Raw genomic sequence first — 24047 nt, forward strand, 5'->3', positions numbered from 1 at the left:
CATTAGGGTTGGTGCCACCCATTGACATCTTTCTCCTCCCCCTCTCTTTCCTATTGGAGTTGGGATGAATCCTTTGCCACCTTATTATGAGGAGGTGGAGGAGGGAGATATAACCAGAGAAGGGAGAATTGCACCGCTCCTGGAAAGATCACCAGATAAAGTCCCGTACTGCTGTCATTGCTGGGTGCCTGCCTGGTCCGCAATCCGAAGTTCCCCGAGACAAGAAGAGTGGCGGCACTTCCAGCATACAAAAATTCCAAGTTTATTGAAGAAAGATTAAAATCCTGGAGAAGACATGCATAGACACAGCTCTGCGATGATTAAGCACAGTAGTGTGAAACGCGTTTGCTGTTGCTCCTAGAGCTGTGTCTATGCATGTCTTCTCCAGGATTTTAATCTTTCTTCAATAAACTTGGAATTTTTGTATGCTGGAAGCGCTGCCACTTTTCTCCTGGTCTGACGGAGGTATACCAGTTTGGCTTTGAGGAAGGGGGTTTGTCCCCTGAATTGCGTCAGCCCTCGAACCTATGGGGTTCGAGGGCTGGCTTCTAGATTTTAGGATATGCTTTCACTTCTATTGGGTTTGTGAGCATAATTTGTACGGGTAGGATGAATCCTTAGTCACCTTTGTTATAAAGGAGGTGGAGGAGGGAGACATGCCAGTTTTACTCTGAGGAAGGGGGGTTTGTCCCGCCGAAACACGTTAGCTGGTACATCATCCATCTGAACCCCTGGGGTTCAAGGGCTGGCTTCTGGATTTTATGATATGCTTTCACTTCTATTGGGTTTTTGGGGATCGTATTTTTTGCTCCATAAGACGCACTCCCCCCCTAATGGAGGGAAATGTCTGTGCGTCTTTTGGAGCGAATACTAACCAGGCCCCCCAGTCTCCCGCTGGGCCTGTCACTCACAGAAGACAGAGCAGCTGAATATGGCTGCTCGGACTGTCCTGTCTGAGTGACAGGCGGACCAATAGGGAACGTCAGTCTGTGCGAGGTGGAGGTGGCGCAGGTAAGGCTGCATTTCATGGTAATATTCAGGCTGCATTTCATGGGAACTGGTAAATATTTTAGTACACCATTTGGTTCAGAATATTTTTTTTCTTGTTTTCCTCCTCTAAAACCTAGGTGCGTCTTGTGGTCAGGTGCGTCTTATGGAGCGAATAATGGGGTATATTTTGTATCTTTCACCGCTGTAGACCATGCACTAGGCGTTTGCGCTCTTTTGTTTTTTGTTGGGCCTCCGGACAGGCGTGGGACCAGCTGTTATTTGCACCCATCTCTAGCCACACTGAAACAGGAGAAGCAACTGCCTGGGTTAGAGAGTGTGCATCCCCATAAGGACAGTCCTTCAGAATTCCAGGTAACAGCAGAGGTTGCTGCACCATTTCATTTCCCATCCTGTTGTTACAATATGCTCCTGGTGCAGATAGCATATGGCTACTATTACTCTACTTCAAACACTGTGCAAGGACAGTTAGCAATAGCAGTGGAAGGTTCACAAAGAAACCAGGGGGATAAATGCATGAGCGGAACCCCCGGGCAGGTGATGTGGTCTCACCTGAGGTGCTAAGCACTAACCAGTCTTCAGCAGAGCTCCTGATATTGGAGACTGATTTTGCAGCATGCTAGTGCCAGGTCGCACTCCTCAGGAAAGCCCCACCAGGAAGTAAGCAAGCTGGGGGTTTCAACAACAGACGTAGCAGGTAAAAATCGAGCAGAAGCGTAGTCCGTAAACAAGCCAAAGGTTAATAAGTGAATTCAGGTTGGGATCAAGCGGAAGCGTAGGCGAGGAACAAGCCACACGGTCGTTAACAAGTGGTGGTGAATACAAGGACGGCAGCAGGAGCACAAGGAGCAAGATATCGGCTGGAGAAGAGCACAATAATCTGGCAAACAGGAAGTGCAGAGACATGGCTTGAATAGGAAGTTCATGAGAGGAGCAAGGTTCACCAGAAACGACACAGAAAAGTAAGGGATCAGAAAGGGAGCTGTCCAACATCTCTGGTAGCAGAGTAAGAAGAGCCACTGTCAGGGTCAACAGAGGTTCTGGGTTCAGATCTGGGTCCTGACACTTACCATCAGTCTACACATGGATAGAAGAACACTGAACAGAGTCTCCAAGGCCATGAGACAGTCATCCGTGCCGCTTTCACCCTGGGGACCAGAGACACAGATCAGAAGGACAGAGGATCACAGACTGATCCAATTATGCGACTTACAATGGGGCTTACCTTCAAGCGCCTGCGGTTCATGCGAACATACCAGTTTGTCAACATGTCAACAAACTTCACCAGTCGGGGCACCACAGTGTAGAGCCGGTAAGCTGTGGAAAAAATTGGAAGATATAGGAGACTGGAAAGCACAGGCTAGGGAATGGCAATCTGTCATAATGACTGCCTACCTGACATTTCTGTCTTAAAGAACTGCACAAGAGACTGAGTGAACGATACAATCCATTTATCCATGATGTTCGTATTTGTCCTGGTTGAGTTCACATTGTATAAGAAGTGGACACCCTCCTCCTGGAAAAAAAAAAAGAAAAGGGGGAAACCACTGTCAGCAGAATGCTACAGCCATCACAGCACCAGGTAGGCAAACACAAGACAGCAACAGCCAATCCGACAACTATGGCCATGATGGCCAGCCGGCAATCCAACAACTATGGCCATGACGGCCAGTCGGCAATCCAACAGCTATGGCCATGACGGCCAGCCGGCAATCCAACAACTACGGCCATGACGGCCAGCCGGGAATCCAACAACTACGGCCATGACGGCCAGCCGGCAATCCAACAACTACGGCCATGACGGCCAGCCGGCAATCCAACAACTACGGCCATGACGGCCAGCCGGCAATCCAACAACTACGGCCATGACGGCCAGCCGGCAATCCAACAACTATGGCCATGACGGCCAGCCGGCAATCCAACAACTACGGCCATGACGGCCAGCCGGCAATCCAACAACTACGGCCATGACGGCCAGCCGGCAATCCAACAACTACGGCCATGACGGCCAGCCGGCAATCCAACAACTACGGCCATGACGGCCAGCCGGCAATCCAACAACTATGGCCATGACGGCCAGCCGGCAATCCAACAACTATGGCCATGACGGCCAGCCGGCAATCCAACAACTATGGCCATGACGGCCAGCCGGCAATCCAACAACTACGGCCATGACAGCCAGCGGGAAATCCAACAACTATGGCCAAGACGGCCAGCCGGCAATCCAACAACTATGGCCATGATGGCCAGCCGGCAATCCAACAACTATGGCCATGACGGCCAGCCAGAAATCCAACAACTATGGCCATGACGGCCAGCCGGAAATCCAACAACTATGGCCATGACGGCCAGCCGGAAATCCAACAGTTATGGCCAAACACCAGACCGCAATGGCCATGACAGCAGCCGGTAATCTGACTACTATGGCCATGACAGCAACTGGTAGTCCAAAAACTATGGCCATGACAGCAGCCGGAAATCCAAAAACCAATCCGGCCATGACAGCAGCCGGAAATCTGATAACTACAGCCATGACAGCACCCAGCAATCCCACAGCCATGGATATGACAGCAGCCGGCAATCCAACAACTATGACCATGCCAAAACGCATCAATTCCACAACTACAACCCATCACATCAGCCTGAAATCCAACAAGTACAATCATTACATTATCCAGCAATCCAAAAACGTTAGCTATGGCAGCAGCCGGTAATCAACATCTATAACCATGACATCACACTGCAATCCAACAACTTCGGCCATGACAGCACCGTCAATTCGACAACCACAACCATCACACACCCAGCAATCGATGACTACAATTATCACTTCACTCGGCAGAACTACAGCTACATCCATGACAGCATCCGGTAACCAACATCTGCAACCATCACGTCACTCAATACGACAACTACAACCATCACAGCAGCCGGCAATCCGACAACAACAAAAAATGACAGCAGCCGGAAATCTGAAAACAACCATCACAGCAGCTGGAAATCCAAAAAATACAACCATCACAGCAGCAGCCGGAAAGCCAAAAACTACAACCATCACAGCAACCACAAATCCGAAAACTACAACCATCACAGCAACCACAAATCCGAAAACTACAACCATCCCAGCAACCACAAATCCGAAAACTACTACCATAATAGCAACCGGCAATTCGACAACTGCAGCTATGAGAGCAGCAGGTGATCCAACAGCCATCACATCACCCAGCATTCCAACAAATACGCCATCACAGCACACATCACCACAGTTTGCAACCAATGCCGGCAGAGGCATCAGATGTTTCATGGTTAAGGGTTCCTAGGTACCTTCTGTAGGCGGTAAATATTCTGCATCAGAAAGCGGAAAGCGTTGTACCAAGGCAAGAAGACATCCTTCAACACATCACGGACCCCTTCCTCCTTGAAGCGCAGGTTCTCTGCTCTGACTACGGGAGAATTGATCAGATATAACCTGGAGAAGTCACAAAAAGAACAAGATTATAGATCACAAAAACATCCCCAACATTCACCTCTTTTTGACCAAGAACAAATATGCAAAAATTTAAGCAAAAAAATCATGGGCACCCTGTCCTCCGCTGCTTCCCACAAGTTTCCAAACCCCCACACCACACATGTGCGGAAAAAATGCTGCCAGAAAACTATTCCTTCCCCCAGCGACTTCCATGCAGCTCGCACAAACACCTTGCCACCCGTATGTGAGGTGATTGACTGTCCAAACCCATGTAGCCACCGGTATGTGGATTCCCCACATGCCGGCTGCATACTTCCTCCCACTGGGCGCCCTTGAGCTCCGGCAGGCACAGGACTTACTCCTTACAGCACTGTGGCCAAGCCTAAGTTGCACGGGGCTAAGCATATGGCCAGGGCAATCCAACGCCTCCTAGGTAATCTGTAGGCCTCCTAGGTGTTCATTCCCATTGTTAATTGAGTCACCTATTGTTTCTGTCTGTCTGATCACCTCTTGGAGAAGTGATTAATATTGTGACCACTTTACTTTGTTACCGAACTATTCTGGGATGTTATGCGTTTATGCTTAGGATAATGTGTAATGCACTTTGTATTCAGGGTTGTAGGCGCCGGACTGTCTGGGTGTCCAGTTGTCAATTAGTTCATGTTCATTAGATCAAGGTCAGCTATGAGTTGCTAGATGTGGATTAGCATTATGTGTATGTTGGCTGTTCCTTAGCTATGTTAATTATATTCCTGTTTACAGTTTGTACTATTAGGGTGATGTGATCTGGCCTTACCTAAAATCATGCGTTATATATTCTGTGTGGATTTTCAATAAACGGTTTGAGGTCCGGTTTGCATCTAAGCTAGTGCCGCCTAGTCTTGGGTGCTCAGCTATAATACCCCAGTTGCTGGGTCCAGACTGGAGGAAGCCATCTCTTGATGGAAGCACCCAAGCTGGGTGCTGGACAGTTCCATCACAACCTGCATGGTCCCTCCAGAACGCTGCATGCCCCTGCTCTGTTGATCATCCAGCCTGGACCCACCTCTGCCAAGCCACTCTCACCAGCTACCTGGGAAGGTGAAATGCCTACCGTGCAGGTCCTTGAACCCTTGTGCTGCTGCGCCATATTGCTGCCCGTGACCCAGCCGTATTGTCTTTGTTGTGCCTTGATGGTCCTCCTTGTAACTTACCCTTGGCCTGTGGGAGTTTCCTGGATTATCACCGCTGGACTCTCTCATCCTTGCTGCATCCCATGTTCCTGTCTGCTTGGCTGTACTACCCTGTTATAGTACCTCACACCTCTGTGTACTGGAATACCCCAATAAACACCCCGCACGTTGGGTCCCATGTGATCTGCTTCTCTGGATCTTTGACTCGATGCACTGAAGCCAGAGGATTGGCATAACATATTGCTCCTATAGCAATTTTAATTTCAACTCATGTCAACCAACTCATCTTCCCCCCATTCATCCCTATAGCAATTATTAGGAACCCCCAGCCTTGTTATCCTTCTGGGAATGTGTCTTCCTACTGTCCTGCCAGGCGGAGTAATCCCCTAGTAATGACATCATGGTGTCCCAGGTTGTCCCCAGGCACTAAGCCAGACAGAAATACAGAGTGACCTTTAATGGAGAGGAAAACCCGGCTGCAGCATTGACAGTTTACACTGCTGTATAAACACATTCTGAGTGTACAAGGAGACGGGAAACAACCTGGCAGAAAAAGAGAAGAGAAGAAATGCTGAGACAGAACACGCTCCCCCCCAATCCACCAACCGCAGAGGACAAACATAGAGGGCGAGAGGGGTGAGACTGCAAATACAGCAATACACCGGAGGCTGCCGAGAGAACAAAGGAGTTTAATATATACACTGCACACTCCGATCCCGTACAGCTCAGAATATACACTGCACACTCCGATCCCGTACAGCTCAGAATATACACTCCAATCCCGTTAACACACACCGTACTCCCTAAACACACACCGTACTCCCTGATACCGTACAGATCAGAATATACACCGTACTCCCGGATCTCATACAGCTCAGAATATACACCGTACACTCCGATCCCGTAAATATACACCGTACTCCCTGATCCTGTACAGATCAGAATATACACCGTACTCCCTGATCAGAATATACACCGTACTCCCTGATCCCTTACAGCTCAGAATACACCCTGTACCCTCTGATCATGCTGATCCTTCTTTTTATATCTCACACATCACACACCCTGACAGGATCTCCAACACTAACATGAACTGCACACATTTTAGAGTGTCAGAAAAGGTGTGCTATAGTCACCTAAGCGCGTCGGCTCCGTAGCTGTTGATGACATCCATGGGGTCAGGGTAATTCTTCTTTCTTTTGCTCATTTTCTGACCATCGCTATCATAGGAAGAAACAGAAGAGAATATGTGACTAGGTTACTGCTCTGCCAGGAGAAGAATGCAAGACAATGCTAGCATAGTACCTACCTGACCAGTGCTATGCCCTATACTAGGACACGCAGAGCACCTAACTAAGACTAGGCAGTTTACTATGACACACAGTGCACCTACCTGACCAGTGCTATGCTGTATACTAGGACATACAGAGCACCTACCTGGCCAGGGCTATGGTGTATACTAGGACATACAGAGCACCTACCTGACCAGTGCTATGCTGTATACTAGGACACACAAAGCACCTACCTGGCCAGGGCTATGGTGTATACTAGGACACACAGAGCACCTACCTGGCCAGGGCTATGGTGTATACTAGGACATACAGTGCACCTACCTGACCAGTGGTATGCTGTATACTAGGACACACAGAGAACCTACCTGGCCAATACTAGGCAGTTTACTATGACACACACAGAACACCTACCTTGCCAGTACTAGACCATTTACTATGACATTCTTGAATGGTGGCTGACCAAACAGTGCAGTAGAGAGTACGAGCAGAGTGTAGAACCTGAGGATTGAGAAAGAGACAATGAGTAAGACTTGGTTCTATAGGAGCCAGTCTCAGTAGAAGTTGAATACAAAGGCCGCACACTTACCACCCACGTGTCTGGTCAATTCCCTCTGCTATGAAGTCAGCCGGGAAAGAATCTTCAAACTCCCTTCTGTTCTCAAACGGGTAATGGACCTGAGCGTAGGGCATACTGCCGCTCTCAAACCAGCAATCAAATACCTCAGTCACCCGTCGCAGGACGCCTTTCCCACGACGAGATGGAATGGTCAGCTGATCCACGCTAAAAAAAAAAAAAAAAAAAACACATATAAAAAGGCAAGAAATATTATGGGGCATCATCTAAGGCCTCGTTCACATGGTTGTACTACAGCGTACACCAGTGTGATGGCTGTGATTGCCCTCACAGGGATGTACAGGTGTGCCGTGCATTCCCCGTGCAGGCAGTCCCATTAATGTCAACTGGGATGAAGACGCTGAGTGGACACAACCACTGCTCCTAATCTGACAGCCATGCAGGTACATGGCCCTAAAAACGTGCACTGTTTGAGTTCAGGACCCGCACGGCTGTCAAAATTGGGAGCAGCAGCAGCTGTCTGTGCAACCGCTGCATCTTAACTAACATGAATGGGACTGCCTGCACGGGGGATGCACAAAACACCTGTGCATCCCCATGCAAGCAAACACGGCCCTTGCACGCTGGGAAAATGAGGCCAAGAAATTGGAGGTGAGACATATCCCTTGGCCTTCCAATTGTCACTGAAGATTATAATGGTGGGGAAGGGGCTCACTCAGCTACAGCTCCCACACCCTTGGAAGGATCTCACTCAGCTAAAGCGCCCACACCTGGGAAGGGTGTGAGAGCCCCTTCCCCGGGGTGGGCGCTGTAGCTGAGTGAGCCCCTTCCCCGGGGTGGGCGCTGTAGCTGAGTGAGCCCCTTCCCCGGGGTGGGCGCTGTAGCTGAGTGAGCCCCTTCCCCGGGGTGGGCGCTGTAGCTGAGTGAGCCCCTTCCCCGGGGTGGGCGCTGTAGCTGAGTGAGCCCCTTCCCCGGGGTGGGCGCTGTAGCTGAGTGAGCCCCTTCCCCGGGGTGGGCGCTGTAGCTGAGTGAGCCCCTTCCCCGGGGTGGGCGCTGTAGCTGAGTGAGCCCCTTCCCCGGTGTGGGCGCTGTAGATGAGTGAGCCCCTTCCCCGGTGTGGGCGCTGTAGCTGAGTGAGCCCCTTCCCCGGTGTGGGCGCTGTAGCTGAGTGAGCCCCTTCCCCGGTGTGGGCGCTGTAGCTGAGTGAGCCCCTTCCCCGGTGTGGGCGCTGTAGCTGAGTGAGCCCCTTCCCCGGTGTGGGCGCTGTAGCTGAGTGCCCATTGATGGTTGCTGAGGTGGTTTTTCTCCTTTTTAATTTGGACGGTATGCAGACATCAGCAGTTTACAGAACTCACCTTTCCCGATGTAAGTCCGTCACTTTTACACCCGTCAGCTCTTCCAGCTCTGCCACTGAGCCCACACATACAACCTAGAAGACACGGGGCAATGAAAGGATTCCACCAAATATGTCATACATGTCCTGAGCATTCACTGAATAGCAGATCTCAAAACCCAGCAACAAGACATCCTTGTTTACATTCAGCCATGTTCAAGTACATAAGATCATGGATATGATCACCATGTATAAATACATACGGGAGGTATGATTACCATGTATAAATACATAAGGGAGGATATGATCACCATGTATAAATACATACGGGAGGTATGATTACCATGTATAAATACATAAGGGAGGATATGATCACCATGTATAAATATATACGGGGGGATATGATCTCCATGTATAAATACATAAGGGGGGATATGATCTCCATGTATAAATACATAAGGGGGGATATGATCTCCATGGATAAATACATAAGGGGGATATGATCTCCATATATAAATATATAAGGAGTGATATGATCATCATGTATAATACATAGGTAGTCCATGTAGTGAACTTGGTGCAGTTATTCACTTTAAAGTGATTACAGAGAACAAGGAGGCACTGTTTACATCTAAAGGAAGGAAAAAAAAATGTAACCTCCACATACGGAAAGGCTTCTTCTCAGTAAGAGCTGTGAAAATGTAGAATACACTTCCTCAAAACTAGTTGTGGCCAGCTTAGTAGGTTTTTTGAGGGAAAAAAAAAAAGAGCTATATGTATTCCTTGTCTTTTTTTTTTTTTCTTGTCAAGCTATATGTATTCCTAAATACACAAAATATAACTGAATATTAACATTCATAGTCAAAGGATATGTAAAGGTTTCTTTAAAAAAAATACATGTCATATTCACCTCCTCCGTGCAGTTGGTTTTGCACAGAGTGGCCCTGATCCTCCTCTTCTGGGGTCCCTCAGTGGCACTCCTGGCTCCTCTTCTTCTCGAGTGCCCCATTGGAGAGCTGCTCTCCCTCGGGGGGCACTCATGCGGGTGCGCTCCCGTGTCCTGCTGCTGTGTTCACTGACACAGTCAGTAGGACTCGGGCCCGCCCCCACATCATTGAACTTGATTGACAGCAGCGGGAGCCAATGGCTGCGCAGCTATCAATCTATCCAATCAGGATCCGAGACACCGGCTGGAGCTGGTGTGCTCGTCTCAATCGCTGGAAAGACCGGGTTCAGGTAAGTAAAAGGAGGGCGCTGGGGGGGGGCAGCTGCATCACAGGAGGTTTTTCACCTTAATGCATAAAATGCATTAAGGTGAAAAACCTTGAGGGTTTACAAGTCCTTTACTAGCAACAGTGACCAGTTTTGATCCGTGGAATATCCGATTGTCTTCTTGGAGACCAGGAAGGAATTTATTTTTCCCCCACTGGAGAAAATTAGATCAAGCTCTATAGGTCTTTTGCCTTCCTCTGGATCAACTGTGGTTATAGGTTTGTGTATATAGAAGTTTTCTATTCATTTATTCTATTGATTGGACTTCTGTCTTTTTTCAACACTGGCTAACCGTGAGGAGGAAGACGAGTAAAGGTGACAGGGTTATAACGGAAGAATATGAGAGGAAGAAGAGAGAAGATGACAGAGGGGTTATAGAGGAAGACTATGAGAGGAAGAGGAGAGAAGGTAAAAGAGGGGTTATAGAAGACTATGAGAGGAAAAAGAGAGAGAAGGTGAGAGAGGGCTTATAGAAGACTATGAAAGGAAGAAGATAGGTGACAGAGGGGGTTGTGGAGGAAGACTATGAGAGGAAGAAGGGAGAAGATGATAGAGGGCTTATAGAGGAAGGCTATGAGAGGAAAAAGAGAGAGAAGATGACAGCGGGGTTATAGAGGAGGAAGAGAGAAGATGACAGAGGGGTTATAGAAGACTATGAGAGGAAAATGTAAGAAGATGACAGAGGGGTTATAGAGGAAGAATATGAGAAGAAGAGAAGATGACAGAGGGGTTATAGAGGAAGAAGAGAGAAAATGAAAGAGGGGTTATAGAAGACTATGAAAGGAAGAAGATAGTCTCCCTCCATAACCCCTCTGTCACCTATGAGAGGAAGAAGAGAGAAGGTGACAGAGGGGTTATAGAGGAAGACTATGAGAGCAAGAAGAGAGATGACAGAGGGGGTTATAGAGGAAGACTATGAGAAGAAGAAAAGAGAAGATGACAGAGGGGTTATAGAAGACTATGAAAACAAGAAGACAGGTGACAGAGGGGGTTATGGAGGGAGACTATAAGAGAAAGAAGAGAGAAGGAAGACAGAGGGGTTTTAGAGGCAGACTATGAGAGGAAGAAGAGAGAAGATGACAGAGGGGTTTTAGAGGCAGACTATGAGAGGAAGAAGAGAGAAGATGACAGAGGGGTTGTAGAGGAGGAAGAGAGAAGATGACAGAGTAGTTATAGAAGACTATGACAGGAAAAAGAGAAGGTGACAGGAGGGGCTATATAGGAAGACGGGGAAAATATAAGAGCATGACAGAGGGGTTATAGAGAAAGACTGAGAGGAAGAAAAAAAGAAGGCGACAGAAGAGTTATAGAGGAAGACAGAGTGAGAAGAAAGAGGGTGACAGAAGGGTTATAGAGGAAGACTATGTGAGGAAGAAGAAAGAAGGTGGCAGAAGGATTATAGAGGAAGAAGAGATGACAGAGGGGTTATAGAGGAAGACAATGAGAAGAAGAAGAGAGAAGATGAAAGAAGGGTTATAGAAGACTATGAGAGGAAGACAAGAGAAGGTGACAGAGAGGGTTATAGAGGAAGAAGAGAGAAGATGAAAGAGGGATTATAGAAGACTAAGAGGAAGACGAGAGATGATGACAGAGGGGTGTAGAGGAAGAGAGAAGGTGACAGAGGGGTTATAGAAGAAGGACTAAGAGGAAGAAGAGAGAAGATGACAGAGGGGTCATAGAGGAAGTCTATGAGAGAAAGGAGAGAAGAAGTTGACAGAGGGGTTATAGAAGAAGACAACGATAGGAAGGAGAGATAAGGTGATGAGGTTTTATGAAGGAAGACTATTAAGAGCAAGGAGAAAGGAAGTGACGAGTGGGGAGGGTTATAGAGAAAGAGTTTAAGAGGGAAAAAAAATAGAGACAGAGATATGGGGTGGGGGGAAGTTTTAATGACTTTAAGGTTTTAACAGTAATCCTCGTTTTTTCTCTGTGCAGCTATATTTGGTTTTAGCAGCATGACAGCACAGGTTCACTTCCTTGAGAGGCATTATACAAGAGCCTGCACCAATACACACCTCTTCAAAGTCCTCACTGACCCACAATGGTAGGGGGGTACCCCAGTAGCGGTTTCTGGATATGGCCCAGTCCCGGGCATCCTTCAGCCAATTCCCAAAACGCTTCTCCCGTACAAACTCCGGGACCCTGCCAGACAAAAACAGCATAGACATTCACTTTTACAATCGTCTGTTGTGAGTTTTCTGCTGTGTTCATGTGGCATCTGTGCTCCAGAATACCAGGAATGAAGAAACATTAAGTTCTGGTTCACACTTGTGCGTGGTTGCGAGATCACATGTGATTCGCACCGCATTGCAAATCAAATGCGATGTCCGTACGATGCGATTTTAGCCATACAGATAGTATGGCTGATATCGCATCGCATTTGGACCAAACTCACACAGGACCCTTTTTTTGGTCCGCACCAGAATCAGATGTGAACACCCATGCGATACGATTAATGTCTGAACTGCCAGTTCGCAGTGCGATATGTGAGCTGAAATGGGGGTGTCATTAACATTGTATTGACACTCCCAGCAGTTCGCATATGGCAGCGTGAACTGCCGTGCGAGTCGGGTGCGATGCAGGAACCTGCAGTGGATTCGCAGGGTTCCCGCATCATACAAGCTAAGAGGAAAGGGAGATAGTGCTGACCTAGGAGGATCACTGACAACATTCCAATCTCCAATGACGACAATTACCCAACACAATCTCAGGAGCTCTCATGGAAAAGCAGTCCTGAGGGAAAGGTGGGGAATTTTTAGTTCAAAAGTCCCGTAAGAATAAACAATATATTGCTACGGAGTTCCTTCCAGAACATGGCTCCAAATCCTTGGGGTTTATGGTAAAGCTGGAAACAAACAGTACAATCTGATTGTACAGGGTCCTTCAGATCTTCCACACTAATCTACTGTACAAGGGCCCGCCTGACTGGGAAAATTCTACATGGATAATTTGTGAAATAAGAACCTCAGAGAATCGGCTGGGAGAGGAAGAGAATCTACTAGCTTGGCAAAAAACTGTCACTCATGGTGTCTAGAGGAAAAACAAAAAGTCTCTATGTTAGGAAGACATAGGATGCAGGGCTGGGGGGGTATTTAGGTCATGCCCTACCACAGATCAAAGCAGCGGATTGGACAAGAACCCTTGAAGGACATCTATGGCTCTGAAGTTGGGCCAATCAAAATGAAGCAAATCTACTAGCTTGGCAAAAAACGGTCACTGATTGCCCCATAGGAGAAATAAACTGTCCCCGTGATGTTGGTGAAGGATAAAATGCCGTGCTAGGGGATATTTAGGTCACTCCCTACCACAGATCAAAGCATCAGACTGGACAAGAACCCTGGAAGGAAATATATGGCTATGAAGTTGGGCCAATCCAAGTGGCAAAAAACTGTCATTCATGATCTCTAGATGAAAAAAAAAAAAAAAAATATCCCCATGGTTATTTATTTCAGGTACTTCTATAGCGCCGTCAATTTACGCAGCGCTTTACATATACATTGTACATTCACATCAGTCCCTACCCTCAAGGAGCTTACACTCTAAGGTTCCTAACTTCCAGCATGTCTTTAGAGTTGATGCTGGCAGGACGTAGGATGCAGTGTTGGGGGGTATTTACAGTTGTGTGAAAAAATATTTGCCCCCTGATTTTTTATTTTTTTGCATATTTGTCACTCTTAAATTGACTCTCATCATCAAACAAATGTTATTATTACACAAAGATAACCTGAGTAAATAAAAAATGCAGTTTCTAAATGATGGTTTCATTTATTAAGGCAAAAAAACTGTTTAAACCTGCCTGGCTTTATGTGAAAAAGTAATCGCCCCCTAAACCTAATAACTGGTTGTGCCACCCTTGGTGGCAACAGCTGCAATCAAGCGTTTGCGATAACTGGCAACGAGTCTTTCACATCGCTGTGGAGCAATTTTGGCCCACTCTTCTTTGCAGAATTGTTTTAATTCAGCCACATTGGAGGGTTTTCCAGCATGACCAGCCTGTGTGAGGTCATGATACAGCATCTCAATTGTATTTAAGTCCGGGCTTTGACAAGGCCACTCCAAAAGCTACATTTTGCTTTGTTTGAACCATTTGGAGGTGGACTTGCTGTTGTGTTTTGGATCATTGTCCTGCTGCATAACCCAAGTGCACTTGAGCTTGAGGTCACAAACTGATGGCCGGACATTCTCCTTTAGGATTTTCTGGTAGAGCTCAGAATTCATGGTTCCAACAATTATGGTAAGTAGTCCAGGTCCTGAAGCTGCAAAGCAGCCCCAGACCATTGCGCTACCACCACCACGTCTGACTGTTGGTATGATGTTCTTGTTATATAATGCTGTATTAATTTTATGCCAGATGTAATGGGACGCACACCTTCCAAAAAGTTACATTTTTGTCTCATCAGTCCACAGAATATTTGCCTAAAAGTCTTGGGAATCATCAAGATGTTTTTTGGTAAATGCGAGATGATCCTTTGTGTTGTTTTTGGTCAGCAGTGGCTTTGGCCTTGGAACTCTCCCATGGACGCCATGTTTGCCCAGTCTCTTTCTTATTCTTGAATCCATGAACACTGATCTTACCTGAGGCAAGTGAGGGCTGCAGTTCGTTAGATGTTGTTCTTGGTTCTTTTATGACCTCATAGATGATTCGTCGTCATGCTCTTGGGAGTAATTTTTGTAGGCCGGCCACTCCTGGGAAGGTTCACCACTGTTCCAAATGATCTCTATTTGTAGATAATGGCTCTCTCCGTGGTTCACTGGAGTTCCAAAGCCTTAGAAATGGCTTTGAAACCCTTCCTAGACCGATACATGTACATTACTTTCTTTCTAATCTGTTCTTGAATATTTTTTAGATTGTGGCATGATGTGTGGCTTTTTGTAATCTGTTAGCGTGCTTCACTTTGTCAGGCAGCTTCTATTTATGGGATTTCCTGATTCAACAGTTCTGGCAGTAATCAGGCCTGGGTGTGGCAAGTGAAATTTAACACCGCTTCCAAAAAAAATTGTGGTTAATCACAGTTCATTTCATGATTCAGCATGGGAGGGGGCAATTACTTTTTCACATAGGGCCAGGCAGGTTTGAACAGCTTTTTTCCCTTAATAAATGAAATAATAAATTTAAAAACTGCATCTTGGATTTACTCGGGTTATCTTTGTGTAATATTCAAATTTGTTTGATGATCTGAATCATTTAAACGTGAGAAATATGCAAAAAAAATTAAATAAAAAAAAAAAATAATCAGGAAGGGGGCAAATACTTTTTCACACAATTGTAGGTCATGCCCTACCACAGATCAAAGCAGCAGACTGGACAAGAACCCTTGAAGGAAACCTATGGCTCTGAAGTTGGACCAATCAAAATGAAGCAAGTCTACTAGCTTGGCGAAAAACTATCAATGGTGGTCTTCTAAGGGAAAAAAACTGTCCCCATGATGTTGGTGAGAGATATAATACAGTGCTGGGAGGTATTTGGGTCACTCCCTACCACAGAACAAAGCTGTGATTTGGTAAAGTACCCTTAAAGCAGTGGTTCTCAACCCTCTAGTGTCGTGACCCCTTGATTTCAAGTTGTGGAGACCCCTAACAGTAAAATTACCGAAATCAGGAGATAGGGTCTCCTCCAGCCCCTCCCACTTCACATCCCTCGCCAGTCAGCTGACCTCTAGTCTGTGCCCCTCCACCCATGTCGTGAACTGAATGAGTGGCTGTGGAGAGGCTGAGTGGGCGGCCGCGGGCGCCAGGAACAGCCCAGCTGGGCTTCCACAGGCTCCAGGGACAGCTCTGCTGGGCGGCCGCAAAATGGCTGGGAGAGTGGTGTGGGCTTCAGGAACAGCCCAGGATTTGGTGACCCCTTGGCAGATCGTCATTTGACCCCCAGCTTGAGAACCACTGCCTTAAAGGAAATCTTTGGCTTCTAGCTTGGCGGAAAGCGGTCATTGATGGTCTTTATGGGAAATAAAATATCTCTATGATGTTGGGAAATATTGCAGTGCTGGGGGGTTACTTAGGTTACTCCCTACCACAAATCAAACCAGCGGATTGGACAAGAGCCCTCGAAAGGAATCTATGGCTCTGAAGCTGGGCCAATCAAAATGAAGATTGAAAAAGACGTGTGACCAAGTCATCCGTCAGCTGACAGTGGACAACGCAACACCATAATCACACCAGGTGTAACCATCTGTGACCTACACAACACGTCACCCGCTGTTTTACAGACTCGCAATGTGACCTTCTCTCGCACACCGCCATCGGAGCTGCTGCAGTACAAAGAGGTCAGTAACATCAGCAGATTCATAAGTTACCTCCTAATTCACGGCTGAACTAGTTCCAGGATTAATTAGGAAAAGACTGCAGTGAGGGATGGAGAGTGCAGGCGTGTACAAAAGAGAGAAAAGTGGGTTATTAGTACAGCCAGAGGCTCCTCCACCTCTATTAATACAATGCTTTCCCATTCCCTCCAGGTAAGCGGAGATGAAAAGCTTTGGCCTCTTTTCTGGGTGCCGGAAGAACGACCCCCAGGGAGGCCCGACACACAGCGCTAATGAGATTCATTAATTCAATTCCCTAAACTTGCTCCAGGACAGCGTGCCCGATGCAGGAGAGGAATGAGACAGGAACCGACAACTTCCAACAAAGTGATAATGCTGATTAAAAAAAAAAAAAAAAAAGAAAAAAAAAACCTGAGATCTGGAGAATTAGGAGACTTATAAATAGATGGAGAAAAATCTAGAACAGAGCATGAGAGGCTTTGAAAACTTACTACTAGGGTGGCCCAGGGCAACACACTGTCATTCATTCTTATGGGGGCCCCCACCTTAACCCATCCGCCCGACAAGCAACATTATTTTCATGCAGGCTTGAAATTTTAAAAGAAAGAGGCTGGTTGTTATGAGCAACAAGGACAATTCCCTTTAAGGCCTCATGCACACTGGACGTTAAAATAACGTTCTAAAATACGCCAGTAGCTTTGCAGTACGTTTAACGTTTTTAAAGTGGTTGTAAGCCCAAGATAAAAAAAAAAAAAAAAAAAAAAAAAAAAAAACGGCAAGACAAAAGGAGACAAAAGACAAAACTCATGTATTACTTACCTTACAACGAAGCCCCCCTGGCAGCGGTCCTCGTTCACCACTCCGGCTGGCAACATCGCTCCCGGAGTTACTTCCGGGTATCACGGCTCCGGGGCTGTGAGTGGCCGGAGCCGCGATGACTTTACACCCGCGGTAGCCACCGGTAACGGCACAGTCTAACTCAGGGGTAGGCAACCTGGATCCCTCCAGCTGTTGTGGAACTACATTTCCCATGAGGCATTGCAAGGCTGGCAGTTACATTTACTCCCAGAGCCATGATGGGACTTGTAGTTCTGCAACATCTGGAGGGCCCCAGGTTGCCTACCCCTGGTCTAACTGAAGCAATGGCACGTACGTGCCTTTGCTGCAGTGCACATGTGCCGATGACGTCGGCACATGCAAATACAGGGGATGTCTCCTAAACCGTGCAGGTTTAGGAGACATCCAGTGTAGCTACAAGTAAGTCTTATTATAGGCTTACCTGCAGCAAAAAGTGTGTTGTAAAGGGTTTACAACCACTTTAAACATTTTTTCAATAGCAGTTTTTAGTAGTTTTCCGCGTTTTTTTTTTTCAATGGATCAAAAATGTCCAAAAACGCTGGTGAGCCACGTTTTTTTTGAGCGTTTATCTGCATACATCAGCGTTTGACGTTAGAGCATTTTTACAGCTGAAAACAGCTAAATGCGATGCATACTAGCACATTATAAAATTGCCTTACAGGTGTTTTTTTTTTTTGTTTTTTTTTTAAATCCGCCACAGTCTATTAACGCTTTAAAGAGGAAGTAAACCCTGGTGGGTTTTACTTCCTCTATGTTTCCCTGCAAAGGTAAAGCATAATGTGCTACAATGCATCGCATAGTAGCCCATTATGTGTCACTTACCTGACACAGGAGCCTGCGATGTCCCCGATTTCCTCACTGGCAGCGAGTTTCCATTCTTCACCCCTCTTCCTTCCGGGGCCGCGAACTCCTGCTCTGTAACTGGCCGGAGCCGCGTGACGTCACTCCCGCGCATGCGCGCGGGAGCCGCCAGTCACGGCATGACCCCAACTTGAAACGGCACAGCGTGCCTGTAACGACACCCCGAGTATGAAAGGGGTTAAAGTCATTAAGGACATTCCATACCCAAACACAAAGGCAGCTACCGAACACTTCCATCAGCCGAACCAGGAACCCATACAAATAATTCTCCCCCCAAGTACGAGACAAGATGCTCTGTCTTGAGGTTCAAGCAGGAATCAACTCATTTATTATCACACATAGACACAACAGATAAAATAACTCAGAGACTCTTTCCCCCACCCTTGGAAAAGAGGGCGGGTTAAACTGTCCAATGACAATAGACACACAGGTCAGGTGTGTTCAAACTTCTCATCAGTACACAGTGTTATCAGCAGGGAGAGCTGTTGGAGGAATCTCCCCTCCCTCCATAGATATACACATCCTGTGATATCCAAGGCAGAAAGACACAATAGAACATTGGAATACAGCCTCACCCCAAACGATCACAGCAAATAGTACACAACAGCATGAGACAACACACAATATATACACACAACATTGTGAAGCAGTCACTATCTATAGTATGGCACATACGGGGTTCCCAGAGTTTTGTGTTTTGGAGGGGGACATGGACTTGAATCCAAAAGTAACATTACTTCCAGGGTCCCCAGGCATACAGCTCACAATGAGCACCGTCCCCCCAAATGCCAGGGCCCATAATCGGTCGGCAAGAGGCTGGCATTCAGTCCCCTCCAAAAGCCTCTGTCCCGGCTAGGTCTGTCACAGTGCCCTTTCAAGAGTGCGCATGCGCCGAATACATCCGCGCATGCGCAGAAGACAGCATCGTTCGGGGAAATAGTAAACATCTCCTAAACCGAGTAGGTTTAGGAGATATTTTAAGCACCTACAGGTAAGCCTTCATCTAGGCTTACCTGTAGGTGAAAGTGGTCTGTAAGGGTTTACAACCACTTTAAGGTTCTCTTAACTGATCAAAGGGTTTAATTACCCCATATTTGTAAAGTTTCGTATAGGTTTAGTCCCTTTTGGGTAAAAATGTGTTGAAGGCGCGGTCCTCAGGCTGGGACACTGTCATGGCTGTGCCTGTAGATGTCCTACATAATAAGTGTGGATATTAGTTATTCCCCCTCTGGTGTGCAGTGGCTTCCTTTCCGTGCACTGTGACCATTCCATTGCTTCAGCTGGCAGTTGGATGGTAGGTGGTCTGCCTGACCCATAGACGTGAGACATCCCACCCCACCCCCCCCTCGTGGCACAAAATAGGCACCATTAATAAAACCCTTTTTTTTTCCTGCAGTGGTAGCTATTGCTGGTTCATACCATTTCTTGCATAGGGGGACACTACATATTTATACATCACAAGCAAACTAGATACGCTTACCAGTAACATTGGCTGTTATTTTGCAGCAGTTTGTCCACCATGTGCTCCACTCGTACAAACCAACTAGGAACGGCTTTATAGATGAGGGGTGTGTCTGACCTGAGGAGAGAACGGAGGAGTAAGATAACGGGTCACCAGACATAGCTGGGGAGAGCTGGACACACACACAGGGTCCTCACCTCCAGCAGAACGGGTAGTTGTGTGTATATGTGCTGCAATGCACCAAACGTCCACGCTCCTTCAGAAGCTTAATAATGTTCTTATCAGCGTCCTGGAATTACACAACAATCGCCAGTCACCAAAACAGCCGTACAGGTCCCGCCTTCCATCGTCCCATTTCTGCTCATGCAATACAGAGCCTACAACGTGAGCTGTGTGGGGGCCGGTCTCAGGGACTTCTATTAGGAGAGCTGTGCATGGAATCCCAGCATGCAGGTTCCTGGGTTCCTGTATTTCTCCCCCTATACATCATAGCTGTAATCATTATACAGTATGCATCGAGTCGCCTTACCGATTCCAACATGACAATCTAATCAAATCGATTTTTATCCTCTGGTCTGCTCTACTTTAAACGCTTGCCGACCAGCCGCCGTCATTATACTGCGGCAGGTCGGCACGATCCCGCGGACATGTCGTAGCTATACGTCGGTCCCTTTAAGCGGGATAGCAGGCGCGCGCGCGTGCCCGCTGCATCGTGGGGGGGTGCCGATGTTCGTGGCCGACGGTCGCGACGATCGCTGGCCATGAACGATTGCGGGCACGAGAGGCAGAACAGGTAAAACACACAAATCCCTGTTCTGTGAGGAGTGACAGATCGCGAGTTCCTAATAGCTAGGAATTAGAGCTGCACCATTCTGGCTAAAATGAGAATCACGATATTTTTTTGCTTAGAATAAAGATCACGATTCTCGCGGCGTAACATCATCTTTCACATTAAAACAAAAAAAATTGGGCTAACTTTACTGTTTCCTTTTTTTTTTTGTTTTTTTTTTTAATTCATTGAAGTGTATTTTTTCCCAAAAAATTGCGTTTGAAAGACCGCTGGGCAAATACAGTGCGACATAAAATATTGCAGCAATTGCCATTTTATTCCCTAGGGTCTCTGCTAAAATATATATAATGTTTGGGGGTTCCAAGTAATTTTCTAGCAAAAAATATTGACTTTAACTTAACAAATGTCAGAAAAAGATTTAGACTTTAACCGCTTCCCGACCGCCCCACGCAGATATACTGCGGCAGAAGGGCACGTACAGGCAGATTAACATACCTGTACGTTGCCCTTTAAGAGGCGGCTCGCCGGCGTAATGTAAATAAGCATCTCCCCATTCTGCCTAGCGACACTGTCACTGATCTCTGCTCCCTGCGATCGGGAGCGGTGATCAGTGTAGTGCAACACACAGCCCCCCCCCCCCCCCCAGTTAGAAGCACTCCCTAGGACACACTTAACCCCTACAGCGCCACCTAGTGGTTAACCCCTTCACTGCCAGTGACATTTTTACAGTAATCAAAGCAATTTTTTAGCATTGATCGCTGTATTAATGCCAATGGTCCCAAAAATGTGTCAAAATTGTCCGATATGTCCGCCATAATGTCGCAGTCACGATAAAAAAAAAAAAAAAAAAAAATCGCTGATCGCCGTTACTAGTAAAAAAAAAAATTATCAATAAAAATGCCATAAAAAACTATCCCCTATTTTGTAGAAGCTATAACTTTTTCGCAAACCAATCAATAAACGCTTATTGCGATTTTTTTTACCAAAAATATGTAGAAGAATACATATCAGCCTAAACTGAGAAAAAAAAAAAAAAAAAAAAGTTTTTTTAAATACTTTTTGGGGATATTTATTATAGCAAAAAGTAAAAAATAATGCGTTTTTTTTTTTCAAAATTGTCGCTACTTTTTGTTTATAGCGCAAAAAATAAAAACCGAAGAGGTGATCAAATACCACCAAAAGAAAGCTCTACTTGTGGGAAAAAAAGGACGTCAATTTTGTTTGGGAGCCACGTCGCACGACTGTGCAATTGTCAGTTAAAGCGACGCAGTGCTGAAACGCAAAAAGTGCTCTGGTCAGGAAGGGGCTAAATTCTTCCGGGGCTGAAGTGGTTAAACTTCCTGCATTTACATGTTGTTAAAACCTTGGCAGACTGCCCTTATTCTTTGCACACAGAAGTTTATCCCTTTGATCTAAGAAGGAAGAGTTAGTTACAATGTTTCCTGTTAAAAACTTGGCAGACTGCCCTGCTTTTTTCTTTTGACAGCTGAGTGAGCAGATAAGTCTCTCCACTTGTGTTATATGAAAGAATCGGCAAACTCTGTAATAGAGAATGTCAGGGGGGTTGAATTGAGATCACGATTTTTTAGCGATTAATTGTGCAGCTCTACTAGGAATCACATCTGTCATTTCCTCTAGGTCAGTCCCCTCCCCCTACAGTTAGAAACACACACAGGGAACACAGTTAACCCCTTGATCGCCCCCTAGTGTAACCCCTTTGCTGCCAGTCTCATTTTTACAGTTCTGTCAGGGGAGAGGAGACATATCGTTGTTCTTACTAAGTAGGTACAAATGATATGTCTCCTTCCCCAGTCGGTCCTATCCCCATACAGTTAGTACCAGGGTTGCCAACCGTCAGTAAATTTAATGGCAGTTTGTAAAAATCTGTGTTTTTTTTTTACAACTGCCAGTAAATATCAGGGACTGATGGTTTCATGGTGTGTTGACCTTTTAAGTGTAAATCAAGCAAATTACTTTGTTATAGGTATTGTCAGTGTTTTCCATATCATGTTTATACAGTTCAAATATTCACTGTGTTAGTTTTCAATAGGAGTTCTGTAATTTCTCAGGCTGTCAGCAAAAGAAATTGTGCTCCCCCATGTTTTGTCAGTAAAAAATGCTGCGGGAGGTTGGCAACTCTGGTTAGAACACCCTGAGGGAACACACATTTAACCCCTTGATCGCCCCCTAGTGTTAACCCCTTCCTTGCCAAGTGACATTTTTACATTAATCAGTGCATTTTTACAGCATTGATCACTGTATAAGTGACAATGGTCCCAAAAATGTGTCAAGTGTCCTATGTGTCCGTCATAATGTCAGCCTTGATAAAAATCGCAGATCGCCCCCATTACTAGTAAAAAAAAAAAAAAAATAATAATAATAAAAATGCCATAAATCTATCCCCTATTGTGTAGACGCTATAACTTTTGCACTTTTTCAGCAACCAAACCTTCCGGGGGGGCTGAAGTGGTTAAATACCTTTAATAAATGCAAAATAAAATCTTCGGTACAGAGTAGAGAAACCCTTAAAGTGATTCTAAAGCCCAATCTTTTTATTTTTAAAAAACAGGTTTATACTCAACTACTTAATGGAATTGCACAGAGCGGCCCCAAACCTCTTCTTCTCGCCTCCCCCCCCCCCCCCCCCATGGCTTCTGATTTTTATAAATCCAGCAGTGAAAGCATAATAATAATAATAATAATAATAATAATAAGATACAACCTTGACATATTGCCCAGCAAAGTCAGTGACCTCCGGAGTGAAGCAGCCAGAAGCATTAACAGGACACACCGGCACCGAGTCCTTCTGGATAATGTTGAAGTCCATGCAAACCCGATAATCATCCTGCGGGGAGATCACACTAAAAGATATTAGTAGGGAAAAGGTATACAGCAAAAACATCCAAAGATCTCACGGCGGACCACCGCTACACATATATGGCCAGCTATGGACTGCAGAATAATATCCACTGTAAATATAAACATTAAATGAGAAATACTCCACTAGTGTGGGTCATCTAGTCTACTCCTATGCTATCCCTACAGTGTAGCAGCCCCCCCTTATTATAGATTATATACCCCCCTCTCAATACTACAGTGTGCACACCACTTATAGATCATATACGCCCCCCCCCCTAATCAATCTGATTCTGCAAAATGCTAAAACAAGGTGTATGAAAAGTCTTGTATTGGCAGCAGAGTGGATATTGTACTTCACACAGCTCATATATGCCATCTAGAGGATCAAGAGCAGAACTACACCAAAACAGCTCTTGAGAAAGTCTCCCTTGTCTGTTTTCGGTAGGGGCCTATCAACCTCTGCATGCTCTCCGCAGACCCCAGCACCTTCCGCCTGCTCTCCGCAGACCCCAGCACCTTCCGCCTGCTCTCCGCAGACCCCAGCACCTTCCGCCTGCTCTCCGCAGACCCCAGCACCTTCCGCCTGCTCTCCGCAGATCCTAGAACCTTCCAACTGCTCTCTGCGGACCCTAAAACCTTCCGCCTGCTCTCCGCAGATCCTAGAACCTTCAATCTGCTCTCCGCAGACCCCAGCACCTTCCGCCTGCTCTCCGCAGACCCCAGCACCTTCCGCCTGCTCTCCGCAGACCCCAGCACCTTCCGCCTGCTCTCCGCAGACCCCAGCACCTTCCGCCTGCTCTCCGCAGACCCCAGCACCTTCCGCCTGCTCTCCGC

The 24047-nt window shown here is 46.4% G+C and overlaps 1 protein-coding gene across 1 annotated transcript in view; it reads right to left on the reverse strand.

Moving 5' to 3' along the window:
• IARS1 (isoleucyl-tRNA synthetase 1) overlaps positions 1-24047 on the reverse strand; it is a gene marked incomplete in the record, with an annotated part of 86536 nt that overhangs the window by 34445 nt on the left and 28044 nt on the right. The window contains 12 exon segments of the mRNA XM_073591725.1: positions 2079-2156; positions 2234-2325; positions 2404-2524; positions 4333-4477; positions 6786-6869; positions 7353-7439; positions 7528-7722; positions 8871-8944; positions 12136-12262; positions 19583-19681; positions 19762-19853; positions 23077-23199. Of these exon segments, the coding sequence (XP_073447826.1) occupies positions 2079-2156; positions 2234-2325; positions 2404-2524; positions 4333-4477; positions 6786-6869; positions 7353-7439; positions 7528-7722; positions 8871-8944; positions 12136-12262; positions 19583-19681; positions 19762-19853; positions 23077-23199 (1317 nt within the window).

This window comes from Aquarana catesbeiana, linkage group LG07 (assembly GCF_042186555.1).
Source record: "Aquarana catesbeiana isolate 2022-GZ linkage group LG07, ASM4218655v1, whole genome shotgun sequence".
Taxonomy (NCBI): Eukaryota; Metazoa; Chordata; class Amphibia; order Anura; family Ranidae; genus Aquarana; species Aquarana catesbeiana.